Source organism: Saimiri boliviensis, chromosome 1, assembly GCF_048565385.1.
Source record: "Saimiri boliviensis isolate mSaiBol1 chromosome 1, mSaiBol1.pri, whole genome shotgun sequence".
NCBI lineage: Eukaryota > Metazoa > Chordata > Mammalia > Primates > Cebidae > Saimiri > Saimiri boliviensis.
The window spans coordinates 245,125,719-245,142,302 of NC_133449.1; the positions used below are offsets into that span (position 1 = coordinate 245,125,719).

General features: G+C 38.6%; 1 protein-coding gene across 4 annotated transcripts in view; it reads right to left on the reverse strand.

Annotated features, from left to right (window-relative positions):
• KIF2A (kinesin family member 2A) overlaps positions 1–16,584 on the reverse strand; it is an 81,755-nt gene that overhangs the window by 6,735 nt on the left and 58,436 nt on the right. For 2 of the 4 annotated variants that reach the window (XM_010336582.3, XM_003925808.4), the window contains exons 16-19: positions 15,700–15,767; positions 9,020–9,133; positions 7,389–7,539; positions 2,701–2,802 (exon numbers count right to left, since the gene is read on the reverse strand). In XM_010336582.3, coding sequence (XP_010334884.1) covers positions 2,701–2,802; positions 7,389–7,539; positions 9,020–9,133; positions 15,700–15,767 — 435 coding nt within the window. The remainder of the gene's footprint in view (positions 1–2,700; positions 2,803–7,388; positions 7,540–9,019; positions 9,134–15,699; positions 15,768–16,584) is intronic. The other 2 variants (XM_003925809.4, XM_003925807.4) reach the window with 1 other exon arrangement.

Below are 16,584 nucleotides of genomic sequence, written 5' to 3' on the forward strand. Positions count from 1 at the left end.
CAATTGACTTTAATGACTAATTATAACTAGACTAGCACCAGACAGAACTGGTTAACTTAGGTATGTATCCTGATTAGGAAACATATATTAATTAGAAAATACAAATATACCAAAAAGAAAAAAAAAAAACAAAAACAAAAAAGAAAATACAAATATACTCCAATTTTTCTTTCTTGTTTTTTGAGATGGAGTTTCACTCTCCTGGCCCAGGCTGGAGTGCAATGGTGTGATCTAGGATCACTGCAACCTCCACCTCCTGGGTTCAAGCAGTTCTCCTGCCTCAACCTCCCGAGTAGCTGGGATTAGCGCTACCATGCCCAGCTAATTTTATATTTTTAGTAGAGTCGGGGTTTCTCCATGTTGGTCAAGCTGGTCTCAAACTTCCGACCTCAGGTAATCTGCCCGCCTTGGCCTCCCAAAGCGCTGGGATTACAGGCATGAGCCACCACACCCAGCCATATACTCCAATTTTTCTTACCTTTTCCTTCAGCTATACACTTAATTTTGGTTTAACAAAACCTTATTTTGGGCCGGGTGCGGTGGCTCAAGCCTGTAATCCCAGCACTTTGGGAGGCCGAGGCGGGTGGATCACGAGGTCGAGAGATCGAGACCATCCTGGTCAACATGGTGAAACCCCGTCTCTACTAAAAGTGCAAAAAATTAGCTGGGCATGGTGGCACGTGCCTGTAATCCCAGCTACTCAGGAGGCTGAGGCAGGAGAATTGCCTGAGCCCAGGAGGCGGAGGTTGCGGTGAGCCGAGATCGCGCCATTGCACTCCAGCCTGGGTAACAAGGGCGAAACTCCATCTCAAAAAAAAAAAAAAACCACAAAAAAAACCTTATTTTGTGAAATGGCAGATTCTAATATAGAGGAATGATATAGGGAATTGTAAAAAGAATACTGGGTTGAAAGTCAGAATACCCAATTTTACCAATAAACAGCTGTAAGACTTTATCTAAAAAATGGCAGAGTGGGAAATGATGGTCTTTATATGACAACTTGTTCCAAAAGGGCACAGATGACAATTTTCTTTTCTTTTTTAAACAGAGATGGGGTTTTGCCATGTTGCCTAGGCTGGTCTTGAACTCCTGGGCTCAAGCAATCCACCCACCCTGCCCTCCTAAAGTGCTGGGATGACATGTGTGTAATTTTCTTAAATTATTAGTGTCCTTTCTCTTCTCAAACAACTGGGCTTCTAGAGAAATTCTCATAATAAGAATTTGACTAAAACTCTATAGAGTTTTTGGTTTTTGACAGGGTCTCACTCTGCCGCCCAGGTTGGAGTGCAGTGGTGCGATCTCAGCTCACTGCAACTTCTGCCTTCTGGATTCAAGGAATCCTCCTACCTCAGCCTCCTAAGTAGCTGGGACTACAGGTGTGCTCTATCATGGCCAGATAATTTTTGTATTTTTTGTAGAGACAGGGTTTCAGCATGTTGCCCAGGCTGGTATTAAATTCCTGGGCTCAAATGATCCACCAGCCTCAGCCTCCCAAAGTGCTAGGATTACAGGCATGAGCCACTGCACCTGGCCAAACTCTAATAGTTTTAATGAATGTGTATCCTAATCTGACATAAAGTGTTCTCTGTCATTTTTGAGCCCTTTATCCAAGTTCTTGAATGATCTAGAGCTGAAGTTCCTTTGGTTAGTGACAAAGATTTCTTCAACATCAAAGAAAAAATACAGGTCAGTAAGGGAGACAGGTACTGCTTTTTTCTCAAGTGTTCATAATACTTCAGGAGGGTTGAGGGCAGCAGAGTGCAAAGCAAGTCAACTGTATAGTCTTCATAAAGATGTACAAATGATATCTTCAATTCCTCAAATATCACCATGATAGGACATTTTCTTGTTTAAAAAAAAGGGGAGCAGAGTATCACATACTAAATACTTTTAACAGGTTGAATGCATAATAGGATGAATGCCTAAGGAGTTACTGCCTAAGGGTGGTGACATAAGGCCCTTCACTCAACTTGCCACTGACAGCTCAGAGCAGTAACTCTCAATCTCATGAAGTAGTCTATCTTTTCTGCAACAACTGATATTTCCTCAACTGCTCCAAAACCCTTCATAAGAGTTTTTCTTAACTGCTATCAAATAAATTGGCCTAACATTTAGAAAGAAGTACTGGTGCAACTCTTCTCTAAAAATGGACAAACGACAAAAACCAATAAAGAGGATGGGAGGTAAACAAAGTAGAATCTTTCACCATGGTGCAAAGAAATGTTATTTGTAGCCCTCATTCATTGTATTCAAAATTTGTCATGCCATATGCCTTATAAATACACATATACATATATATAAATACATATTTTCTTTTTTTTTTTGAGACGGAATTTCGCTCTTGTTACCCAGGCTGGAGTGCAATGGCGCGATCTCGGCTCACCGCAACCTTTGCCTCCTGGGTTCAGGCAATTCTCCTGCCTCAGCTTCCTGAGTAGCTGGGATTACAGGCATGCACCACCATGCCCAGCTAATTTTTTGTATTTTTAGTAGAGATGGGGTTTCACCATGTTGACCAGGATGGTCTCGATCTCTTAACCTCATGATCCACCCGCGTCGGTCTCCCAAAGTGCTGGGATTACAGGCGTGAGCCACCAAGCCCGGCCCATATTTTCTTAAAGAATAGTGTGATATTTAAGGAATTTAAAAAAATTATTTATCTCAAGAAATATTTTGATGAAAAGTCCTGTCTTACTTTACCTGGAACACTGCCCTGTGATCTTCTACAACTTGTTCTTCCATTTCTACCATTTGTGAGACAGCTTCATGGAAAGTAAACAGTTGCGGAGAAACTTCTTCTTCCTTAAAATAAAAATAATTAAGAAATTATGATACAGTGTGTATTTTAAATGTTATAAAAGTAGTTTTTCAATATCATTTACAAAAAGTCATTTAGAAATTGAAGAGACTTGAATGGTGAAGGCTACTGAAATATATGTGAAAGGCAAAACCCACAATTTCTTTCTTTGGGTAAAAATATGCAATTCTCAACAAGACAACTCAATCAGATGAGTAGGGAATAATTTTCACTTAGCCCAAGGTTTATTGCTGAACTACCCTAAAAGAGTGCTCTCTTTTGGAACAGCCCAACTTTTCAAAAATACGTTTATTGCAGGCTGTAAATGTACTGAAATATTTCCTTAGTATTGCTTACTTTTCACTAACAATTTAATTTACATGTGTATCTTGTTTCCTTTTTTAAAAGAGATTGAAGATAACATCTTTAGATGATGTATATTTACCAGTTTTTACAGAAATTTCAATGGACAATTCACAATTTGACTTCATCAACAAAAAACAGATATAGTTGACTCTACAACAATATAGGTTTGAACAGTGCTGGTTCACTTATATCTGGCTTTCAACTGATGCAGACTGAAAATACAGTATTTGAGATATGTGAAATCTTCATATTCAGAGGCCCAACTTTTCATGTTTGCAGGTTCCACGGGGCCAACAGTGGAACCTGAGTATGTGCAATTTGGGTATATTCAGGCAGTCAGGCAGTCCCAGAACAAATTCTCTACGTATAACTGAGGAACAAATACATACGATACATTCATATTTTCATCCTACAGCAAGTCAAAACTTCTCTGATCCCAGGCCATGTTCAGATGATGATTAAAAAAAAAACTGAAAAACAAAAAACTTTGGCCGGGTGTGGTGGCCCACGCCTGTAATCCTAACACGTTGGGAGGCCAAGACAGGTGGATCACTTGAAGTCAGGAGTTTAAAACCAGCTTGGCCATCATGGTGAAACCCGATCTCTACTAAAAATACAAAAAATTAGCTGGCATGATGGTGTGCTCCTGTAATCCCAGGTACGGTACTTGGGAGGCTGAGGCAGGAGAATCATTTGAACCCTTGAGGGCGGGTTGCAGTAAGTCAAGATTGTGCCATCACACACTCCAGCCTGGTGGACAGAGTGAGACACCATCTCAAAGTAAAACCAAAAAAACTGATCTCTAGAGCATGTCTTAGATGCTGTTCCATTTTCATCTACTTTGTTAAGACAATATAGCAATAAGAATATGTACATATGCACCAATACCTAACTAAAGGCTAATGCTGAGTCATCACAAGATAATGCACCAGAGGTGGCAAAAGTGATAGAAATGCACACTCTCTCAAACATGGAGGCTGCAAAAATTTATGATACCATGCTCCCCCGGATTAGTTCTGGTCGCCTGCCTAACCTCTCCAAATTAAGGCTCTACAGAGGCCCAGCAGATGCAAGAATAAAATGGAAAGATACGCTATAGGGAGTGCTTATCTTGTTCTGGTTTTCCACATCTTTGGGATAGGTAACATCTAGATGCAATGCAGTGTTTGCTTTGAAGAATCTAAAAGCAACTACAATCTCTCTTAAAAATTCTGGACACAAGTGATGGACTGAGACCAGGATCTCATTTTTAGTTTCTATGGTTCAAAGTTTAGAACTATTACTTTGAACTAGGTTTTCCCAGTCTTGGAACTATTGACATTGTATGGGGTAATGTGAGAAGGACAGTCCTGAGCACTGTATGATGTTCAGCAGCATTCCTGGCTCTACCCACTGTATGCTAGCAGCATCACCTCACTAGTGACAACCAAAAATGTCCATACATTTTGCCTTAGGGGGGCCAAACTATTCCTAGTTAAGAACCAGTGCTTTAAGTTCTGCTTTAATAATAGTGATTTGGAACACGGTAACAAAAAGTGGTATGTGTATTTGTTACTCTAGAATATTTTGGACTAAATATCTGCTACAAAGTATTAGAACTAACTAAAGGTATGTTGTTTTCAAAGAATACTGTATTGCAGGTAGCAGTTTAATTGATACAAGGTTTGGTGCTGGAATAAGAAAGATCTAAGTTTCAATCCTGGCTTCAGTACTTACTACTTACAAAATCTTGGTCAAATTATTTAAACCTTAGAATATCAGTTATAAAGTAGGGATAATTACAGTACCTACTACATTGAGTTGTCATGAGATCAGATAATAAATAAAATGCTTAGCAATGTATGTCATTGATTAGTAAGCAACTAATCAATGCTAACTTATAACATGAGAAAATGCCATGATAAGACTTAGTGGGAACAGAATGAAACAAAACTGCATAGAATATGCAGTTGTTCTTTTTTTTTGAGACAGAGTCTCACTCTGTTGCCAGGCACCAAGCTGGAGTGCAGTGGCGCGATCTTGGCTCACTGCAACCTCTGCCTCCTGGATTCAAGCTATTCTCCTGCCTCAGCCTCCCAAGTAGCTGGGACTACAGGCACACGCCACTACACCCAGCTAATTTTTGTATTTTTTAAGTAGAGACGGGGTTTCACCATGTTGGCCAGGATAGTCTTGATCTTTTTACCTCGTGATCCACCCGCCTCGGCCTCCCAAAGTGCCGGGATTACAGGCATGAGCCACTGTGCCTGGCCCAGAATATGCATTTTAAAAACACACCTTTACATCTCACACACAGAACACTCTCAATACATTAAAAGCAATTATGTGACAATGTATTATATATAACTTTTTCTTTCTTTATTCTTTCTGTCCTTATACAATGGGCATATATTTTACCTTTTTTAGTAATTGGGGAATCAAAAATTTAAATTATGAAGTATTATTAAAAATTTTCAGTCATATAGAAAAGCAACCAGATTGGCCGGGCGCGGTGGCTCAAGCCTGTAATCCCAGCACTTTGGGAGGCCGAGGTGGGTGGATCACAAGGTCAAGAGATCGAGACCATCCTGGTCAACATGGTGAAACCCCGTCTCTACTAAAAATACAAAAAATTAGCTGGGCATGGTGGCATGTGCCTGTAATTCCAGCTACTCAGGAGGCTGAGGCAGGAGAATTGCCTGAACCCAGGAGGTGGAGGTTGCGGTGAGCCGAGATCGCGCCATTGCACTCCAGCCTGGGTAACCAGAGCGAAACCCCGTCTCAAAAAAAAAAAAAAAAAAGCAACCAGATTTAACAAATGTTAGCATTTTGCTGTTTGATGTTAATACAGTGAATGCATCCTTTCAATATAGATGCATGGCCGGGCATGGTGGCTCACTCCTGTAATCCTAGCACTTTGGGAGGTCAAGGCAGGCGGATCATGAGGTCAAGAGATTGAGACAATCTTGGCCAACATGGTGAAACCCTGTCTCTACTAAAAATACAAAAATTGGCATGATGGTGTGAGCCTGTAATCCCAGCTACTTGGAAGGATTAAGCAGGAGAATTGCTTGAACCTGAGAGGTGGAAATGGAGGTTGCAGTGAGCTGAGATCACACCACTCCACTCCATCCTGGGCAACAGAGTGAGACTCCATCTCAAAAAAAAGAAAAAAAAACGATGCATATGTCCATAGTTCTTTTGTTTTTAAGCCTTTCTGGGGAGGGGGAGCGGAGGGGATGGAGTCTAACTCTGTTGCCCAGACTGGAGTGCAGTGGCAATATTTTGGCTCATTGCAACTTCTGTCTCCCAGGTTCAAATGATTCTTGTGTCTCAGCCTCCTGAGTAGCTGGGACTACAGGCACATGCCACCACAGTAGGCTAATTTTTATATTGTTAGCAGAGACGGGGTTTCACCACGTTGGCCAGACTGGTCTTGAACTCCTGACCTCGAGTGATCTGCCCACCTTGGCCTCCCAAAGTGCTGGGATTACAGGCATGAGCCACCACGCCTGGCCTGTTTTTAAGCTTTTTAATAAGATATTTATTATATGTATAATTTTAAATGTTGTTTTTCCCTATATTACTTTTAAAATTTCCCAAATTGTAATATCAGCAAAAATCTGAGGGGAAAAAATAAATAAATAGTTTATATTGGGGGCTGGAAACTTCCTTAAAGAGCCAGGTAATACATGTTTTGGGTTTGTAAGCCGCAGTCTCTGTACTGCTGTTATGATATGAAAGCAGCCAGACAACCTTAGGAGAGTAAGCATGGATATGTGCCAATAAAATTTATTTGTAAAAACAGATGGCTGGCCCATAGGCTGTGGTTTGCTGACCCCTGACGTATTTATTCATTTATTTTAAGAGACGAGGTCTTGCTCTGTCACTTAGTCTAGAGTGCAGTGATGGTATGACAGCCCACTGCAGCCCAGAATCCCTCTGTTCAGGCAATCCTCCTGCCTTAGCCTGCCTAGTAGCTAGAACTACAAATACATACCACCACACCTGGCTGATTTTTAAATGTTTTTGTAGAGAAAGGGTCTCATTAAATTGTCTAGGCTGGTCTTGAACTCCTGGCCTCAAGCAGTCCTCTCACCTCAGCCTCCCAAATTGGTGGGATTATAGGCTTGAGCCACCACACCCACAGCCTGACTCCACATTTCAATGATAGTTTTCAGTTAAGTTCTGCTACTGATGAAATGAACTAAGATGATATCATTTACAATTATAGTAAGTCACTCACATTTTGTTCACAAAGAAGTTTTAGATCATCTCTCTGAGGGGAACTCCCCACACCCCACTGTGTCTCTAAGTCATCAATCTGGTTTGGTGGATGGTGCATTATTGGACGAACATCACCAGCAGCAGTTGGATCTACAGTCAATTCTTTCACCCTATAAATACATAAGAGGCATCAAAGTTAAAAACACTCATGCAGAGGAACAAGAAAATACCAACCTATTCAATATACACGCAATTCAGTTTAACATACTAAGATTGATGATGTCACCTTTATAGGTAAAATTTATCTGAAATCTGTAGAAACACATAAATCGTTGTTTAATTTTAGGAAATCTGCTTAGGCAACTTTATGTAATTCATATATTGATTAATTATATCAAATATAATTATTGTGCAAACTAAACGAGAATTAACAAAGTATATAGATTCAGTATTCAAAGAAAAAACTTGTTGCAATTAAAAGTTTTTTTAGCCGGGCACGGTGGCTCAAGCCTGTAATCCCAGCACTTTGGGAGGCCGAGGCGGGTGGATCACGAGGTCAAGAGATCGAGACCATCCTGGTCAACATGGTGAAACCCCGTCTCTACTAAAAATACAAAAAAATTAGCTGGGCATGGTGGCGCGTGCCTGTAATCCCAGCTACTCAGGAGGCTGAGGCAGGAGAATCGCCTGAACCCAGGAGGCAGAGGTTGCGGTGAGCCGAGATCGCGCCATTGCACTCCAGCCTGGGTAACAAGAGTGAAACTCTGTCTCAAAAAAAAAAAAAAAAAAAAAAAAAAAGTTTTTTTAATTTTCAATTTTTTTACTACTGGCTCATCAAAGTTGATGTTATTGCAATTAAATTAGATAAACAGAAAAATGTCAACAATAGCAATTAGACCAATAAATACATCACTGCTGAAACAAAACAAAAATCCTGCAGATTTCTGGTAGTTATCATGCTCAATTAAAATAGCTACATGTAAAATAATTTTATTTGTAATGTATAAAGATTATAAGATTTTAAGTTTTATCATTTTCAAAGTGTTTACTCATTATACTTAAACTTACACATTTGGGAGAGGGTAAACTTTCTTTTCTTTAAAAAAAAAAAAAAAACAACCAATGATTTTTTTTTTTTTAAAGTAGAGACAGGTTTTCACCATATTGGCCAGCCTGGTATCAAATTCTCAACCTCAGGTGATCTACCAGCCTCTGCCTCCCAAAGTGCTGGGATTACAGGCATGAGCCATCATGCCTGGCCAAGAGAGGGTAAACTTCCTATGTCAAGAGGCTCCTTGCAGAGAAGGAAACTTGTAAGATCATACAGAATAAAGGCAAAGTCTTCATTTTAAGCAAGATAATTTATCTTTTAACAATTTATCTTTTAGTGGTAAGTATGCAAAAGTGACATCATCCTTAAAAATATGAGGGAGAAATAGGAAGCCTGAATTCTAAATCAACATTTTAAAGCAAATAGATTAATAAAGGACATAAGAATGCAGATCATGCAGTACAACCACCACCTGCCAAATGAAATGAAAATGAAAACTAAAATGGCTCAGGACAAAAATAGCAAATGAAATGTTTATACAAAGCACAAATCAAAAGAAACTATTAAAATAAACATCTTATTTATAGAATGAAGTAGACCTGGTAATTGAAGGAGAAAAGTCGTCATATTCATAAGAAGGAGAGAGATCAGGGCGACTGCCACTACCCTGTGAGAAGGGAATGTCTGATGGACTAATTCCAAACTCCTTTACTCTGCAGCACCAAAAGAGCAACAAATTAAAAGAAAATGCTCTTGTAAAGACAGCAATGCACATTACACATTTTGATTTAGTATTTACTTTTGTTTAGAAAAGAATATCGATATTGTTGTGACAATGTATTTAGAGTATTATTTTACAAATAACACATTTTAAGACATTTTTGAATCTTTGTTCTATTAATCCCCTGCTCTATAATCCTTAATCTTTCCTTTCTTGTCTATTTTCCTCTTTTCTCATAATCCTTCCTAGACATTTAACTAAATCACCTAAATCTGAAATGCCCCTTTAACTACATGACCACTCAATCTAATTTCCTCATATGGTCAGTACCATGACTATTTGTTTATTAGCATTCAGAGTCTTTGGCATTTTTGCAGTCTTCAAACAGGATACAAGGGAATTAAGTCCTAATCCCTTAAGCCAGGCATCCCCAAACTTTTTACACAGGGGGCCAGTTCACTGTCCCTCAGACCGTTGGAGGGCTGCCACATACTGTGCTCCTCTCACTGACCACCAATGAAAGAGGTGCCCCTTCCTGAAGTGCGGCGGGGGGCCGGATAAATGGCCTCAGGGGGCCGCAGTTTGGGGACACCTGCCTTAAGCCATCCATTATTTATAATGAAGTAACTTCTTTCCTATGATGCATAGGAATATTTCATAGCCAGAATGGCACTGGCTATGAAATATTCTTAGTGTAAATGAGAAAATATCCACTCTATTTTCAGTGGCTGGTGATTCAGATGAAGAACTCTGGTTAAGAACAGCCTTTAGCAATGAAATTTAAAATTGCTTTTGCTAACACCTTTAATAGTTATATTTAACCAAATTATGACTTTTCTCACCCCATCTATGTAATTCATGTCCCCTTTGGGCCAACCTTATTACATACAAATATAAAATATTTATTAAGTACTTCCTATATGTCAGGTATTAGGATTAGTAATTTTTAGGCATTATATTATTTCATCCTTCAACAATCTTTGATTTTATAGATGAGAAACATTTTTTATTCTCAAAAATAAGGTATCCTATCTAAGGTCATTCACTGAGAATGTGGCATAACTGAGGTTAAAACCTAGCCCTGAGTACAAATTCTGTGTTATTTAAACACTTCAATATAATAACCATATTCTTTTATTTTCTTGTGACTTCTCTTAGGTTGAACTAAATGAAATTCCCTTCTTTACAGGTCAAAAACAAGTGTCACTATCTTCATATAAATCAAACTAATATATTTCCTCTACTGACAATCTCTCTAAGCTATTGGTAATAGCTACTGTCAAAGGTTCAATATTGGATTCATCTGCCCTTTATCCTTCAAAGTTTATTAACCATACATGCTGAAAAATCCAAATATCTTTTTCTTGCCTTTTTTCTGTTTTTTTTTTTTTTTTTTTTTTTTTGAGACACAGTCTCACTCTGTCACCAGGCTACAGTTCAATGGCACAATCTTGGCTCACCGCAACCTCCGCCTCCTGGGTTCAAGCTATTCTCCTGCCTCAGCCTCCCAAGTAGTCGGGACTACAGGCATGCACCACCATGCCCAGCTAATTTTTGTATTTTTAGTAGAGGCAGGGTTTCACCATGTTGGCCAGGATGGTCTTGATCTCTTGACCTTGTGATTCGCCCGCCTCGGCCTCCTAAAGTGCTAGGATTACAGGCATGAGACACTGTGCCCGGCCTTTCTTTTTGAGATAAGGTCTCACTGTATCACCTGGGCTATACTGCAGTGGCTCAATCATGGCTCACTACAGCCTTGACCTCCTGGGGTCAAGCGATCCTCCCACCTCAGCCTTTACCTTAATCTCAGCTGGAACTACCAGTGGCATGCCACCACCCCCAGCTATTTTTTTATTTTTTGTAGAGATGGGGTCTTATTATGTTGCTCAGGCTGGTCTCAAACTCCTGGACTCAAATGATCCTCCTGCCTTGGCCTCCCAAAGTATTGGGATTACAGGCATGAAGTATTGTGTCTGGCCTGAAAAATCCAAATTTCTAATACTTACAACTATTTTCACTCCCACCCCATTTCTTATCTTATTTTCACTCCCACCCCATTTCTTATCTAAGTATTTTAATTTAGACACCCTATTAGCTTCATCTACACATTTTTTCCTCTATCCAAAGCTCTCTTGCCCAAGCCAAACTATACTATGTATAAGAATCATATTCTTCAAATGTTACTAAAAGCTCCTCAACACTTTAATCACTCTTCTACCCAAGACCCAATCACTGTAACGTCTTTCATGACCCAAAGATTAAGTATCTCTGCTACAGGATAGAGACCACTGTCTGTTTCTCATATATTCTATACATTTTTTTTCCTTGGGACAACCATTCCTTCTACTCTGAAAGTTTTCCCCTGAATGCTCCTATAAAATATCTTTAATTGCCTGGCTGGGTGCAGTGGCTCACCCCCGCTCTTTGGGTGGCCAAGGCAGGCAGATCACTTAAGGTCAGGAGTTTGAGACCAGCCTGGCCAACATGGCAAAACTCCGTGTCTACTAAAATTACAAAAAAATTAGCTGGGCATGGTGACAGGTGCCTGTAATCCCAGCTACTCAGGAGGCTGAGTCAGGAAAATCGCCTGAACCATGGAGTCAGAGGCTACAGTGAGCTGAGATCAGGCCACTGCACTCCAGCCTGGGTGACACAGCAAGACACTGTCATAAGTAAGTAAGTAAATAAATAAATATTTCTAATTGTCATCTGATTGCAACTGGACCTGTCAACTTAATTACCACCAGTAATGTGTACTGTTAACAAACTATCCCACAATCCCCACAAAAAACTTTGAAAGTATATTATTTTGACTAATATAAGGATATTTTTTTTAAAAAAAACTACTTTGATATCTGTCTAACTGAATTTTTAAGACAGAACTGCTCACTAAAGTAGCCATAGCAATAACAATTGATACACAATATATTTCAGGCACTGTGCTGAACATTTGACATAGGTCCCTCCTCAGAAACAATCCTTTAAGATGGACATGGTCATTAACTCTCCATTCTAAAGATGAGGAAATATGGACAGAGAGAGGTTAGTAACTTTCCTGAGGCTTTGCTACCATCAAGTAGTGAGGAAGGTATTAAATCTATTTCATCCCAAGAAATAACACTTCAATTACTAAGCTATGACTTAAATACAAAAAAAGTTTAAACACTTAAGAGAAATAGTTTCCTAAAAATATGGAAATTTTTACAGCAAAACCATTCATCATTTGCTTTAAAAAAAAAAAAATGGAAATTTTAATGTAATGCCACCTACCCACCACCTCAAAGTATTGGCCTAAATAAAGTCAGGTAGATTTAGTATAAAAGAAAGAAATTCTCTTTGCTGTAAAAAAAAAAAAAAAAAAAAAAAAAAATGAAGCTATTGACTCTTAAAGTCATAAAACATTGGTATCAAGGGAGGTTGAAAATCTTTATTCCAAGAGATTTGGAATAAAATTGAAAAGATTATGTGTCTGATATGGTTAGGCTTTGTGTCTCCACCCAAATCTTATCTTGAATTATAATTTCCATAATCTCCGTGTGTCAAGGGAGAGACCAGGTAGAGGCAACTGAATCATGGGGGGCAATTTCCTCCATGCTGTTCTCGTGATAGTGCGTTCTCACAAGATCTGAATGTTTTATAGAAGGCTCTTCCCACTTTGCTTGGCTCTTCTTCCTGCCACCTTGTGAAGGTTCCTTGCTTCCCCTTCACCTTCCACCATGCTCTAAGTTTCCTGAGGCCTCTGCAGCCATGCTGAACTGTGAGTTAATTAAACCTTCATAATTACCCAGTCTTGGGTATTCCTTCGTAGCAGTGTGAGAACAGATTAATACAGTGTCCTAAATGGTTAGTCATGTTGCAAGTGAGTTACATGATATAATAGTAGGTTAAAACATTTGACTTGGACCTAAGTGAACTAGAGAAACAGCTAGATATAGCATTTTCACAGTATTAGGGAGGAATCTTTTGCAGTCTCAAATCTTAAAAAACAGAGGAGTTTTAATTCTACAACATGGCAAGAATATTCTACACTCTGCTGTTCCTCACCTTTCTCATGAATAATTTTGAAATACGAAGCATTTTAATGATAAAAATCCCACATATAAAAATGTTAATTACCAATATCAGTTAAAACTAACACAGTAAGAATTTGCAGTTAGGAGCTCATAATTCAAACTTTAAAAGAGATTAAATTTAGAAAATACAATATTTCATATTTAGAAATGTTCTATTACTTTTTTTTTTAAAAGACAAGGTCTGCTCAGTTGCCCAGGCTGGAGTGCAGTGGTACAATCACAACTCACTGTAGCCTCAACATCCCTGGTTCAAGCAATCGTCTTGCTTTAGCCCCGAGTGGCTGGGACTACAGATGCGTGCCACCACGCCGGGCTAATTATTAAATTTCCTGTAGAGATGGGGTTTCACCATGTTGCCCATGCTGGTCTCAAATTTCTGGGCCCAAGCAATCTGCCTTCCTGGGCCACCAAAAGCACTGAGATTAAAAGCGTAAGCCACCATGCCTGACCCTATTACATTTTTAAAGAAGTGATTATATCTTAATACCTTTTTACAAAAGCTCAATAGGTTTATACTGTCCAACAGTGTTTACTACCATTAAAAAAATCTCTTTAGTTAAAACAAAAGAAACAAGATGCAAAAAAAATGGGGGGGTTATAGCATTTGTGTAATGTTCAAATACAGCTATCTATGTTACTCAGAGATACATTCATAGGTAGTAAAATAATAATAATAATTATTATTATTTAGAGATGGGGTCTTGCTATGTTGCCCAGGCTGGACTGCAGTGGCTATTCACAGGTGCAATACCACTACTGATCAGCACAGGAGTTTTGACCTGCTCCGTTTCTGACCTGGGCCAGTTCACTCCTCCTTAGGCAACCTGGTGGTCCCCCGCTCCCGGGAGGTCACCATACTGATGCTGAACTTAGTGCAGACACCTGATCGGCATGGAACACTACAGCCCAGAACTCCTGGGCTCAAGCAATCCTCCCACCTCAGCCTCCCAAGTAGCTGGGACTACAGGCATGTGCCACTGCACCCAGCGTAAAATTATTTTTTAAAAAAGAAAAAAAAAAAGCGAGAAAAGTATTGCACAGAAGTTAGGACATGAGTTACGTCAGGATAGAGATAAATGAATAAGGCATGTTATTCAGGATTGTGATCAGGAAGGAGCACATGGGGAACCTTTTGGGGGCCAATAATGCTCTCTTTCCCAAACCAATGACAGGAGTTTTTACTTTATAAGTATACATTTAACTATTCACTTATATTTTAGGTAGTTTTCTATATGCATTATGTATTTTACATTTTAATAAAGGATTAAGAAAATAACATTTCCACAGTGATTAAAACAAAGAAATAGGACAGATACTTTTGTCCAGCAAAATTAAGAGAACTGCTATACTAGAATTAAGAGAACTGCTATACTAGACATGGATTACAAAGAGGACTTTTGTCTCCAGGTTAAAATCACAAATGTAACATTTGAGAAGAGAAATTTAACACTAAATAGTCATTCAAAATAAGAGCAGTGGTAAAGTTACTCAAGGGCAGTGTTAAAAAAATATATATGGATCAAATATAAACATACCCATTATGATTCAAAGTTCCAAAGGCATTTCATGTCTACACAGAATAAACTGCTTTAGTAGTCTATAATGCATTCTGTCCTTCTATCTGTAATAACTCAGTTATCCATTTATGTTTATAAGACTATTAATATGAGTAACAAAACGTAACCCATAGAGAATACCAGAAAGGGCTAGGCGAGGTGGCTCACACCTATAATCCTAGCACTTTGGGAGGCTGAGGCAGGTGGATCACCTGAAATCAGGAATTCAAGACCAGCCTGGCCAACATGATGAAATCCTGCCTCTACTAAAAATACAAAAATTAGCCATGAGTGGTGGTGCATGACTGTGGTCGTAGCCACCCAGGAGGCTGAGGCAAAACAACTGCTTGAACTTGGGAAGCAGAGGTTGCAGTGAGCCAAGATTGTACCCCTTTGCTCCAGATTGGGTAACAGAACAAGACTCTGTCTCAAATAATAAAATGAAATAAATAAAAAGAAATGAACACCGGAAAGAACTATGCTATCACTTCTTACTCAAATCCTAGATTCCCCATATATAGCATTTAATATTATCAAGAATAATCTGCAACATATACCAAAACAATTCAAGAAGTACAAACTGGTCCCTTAATATTCACTTACTTCAGACTCTTAATGTAGTAGGAAGAATCTGCATTATTTAAATGCAGTAAAGTATTAGGAAATAAAACAGTGAAATGGAAACCTTGCTCTAGGATAAAAAGGCCAATTTTACTAAAGTTATCAATCTCTTCCCATATTACATATTCCACTTATTTTTAGAATTTGACAAAATGATTCTACGTATCACCTTAAGTAATAATATGCAAAACATTTCTTTTTGAAAATTGAAAGAACAATGTAGTAAGATATGCCCTATCAGATATTAAATTATACTACATACTGCTTTACTCCCCTCAGATTTCAAAATGGAGAACCATCTCTCATACCTATTTGCATATCTTAATGTATTAAGAGTATTTTCACAGGATGCCATTCCTGGAGAGATTGTGGCAATCTACAGGGGAAAAAAAACCATAAAGGTAAAAAAAATGTTATAAATGACCAAGACAATAATACTGACATACAGCTCATTTAGGTCTAATCTTATCATTGTTATTTAAAAATAAAGACTTATTAATGATATCTCAACTCCAAGATAGTTTGCTTGTATCTATAATCAGATAATAAAGTCTAGTTAAAATACAAACTGAGCAGAAATGGAGGTTAACACCTAGAAGGGAATAGTACTGACAGACCCCCACTCCACTCAACTTTTTTTTTTTTTTTTAACAGCTTTTTGACAGAGGGCAAGCTCTGCTGCTGTCACACAGGGCAACTAAAACTTGATTGAAAACTTGCAGTCTTCAAAAAAAAAAAAAAAAAGAAAAGAAAAGAAAAAAAGAAAACTTGCAGTCTCTCTGGTTAAAAAATTAAAGGATATACTGTGGGAGTGAAGATCACAGCAGCTGAAAAGTGAAGTTTCTCCCAGAAGGGCAAGTTCTACAGAGAGTGTGGTACTCTCCCTTCCGGGACAAACTTTTACATATAAACTGCCCAAATCCCTACATGATTCCTGACCTAGACATACACAAGGCACACTATAGGCAACATAGCTAAGTCTAAAAGGACAAAACAAAGCTTTCAATTCCAGCTATTGTCCAGGAGAGATAAGAGTTCAGGTAATCTTCAGAAGAACTAACAGAATCTAGTCTCTACATTCATTCATAACACACATCCTCTCTATCAGACTGGCAGGGACCACATCTTAAATATCACTGTATCACTCATAATAGAAGGATTCAAATGACTGTCATTAACATATACATTTTCCA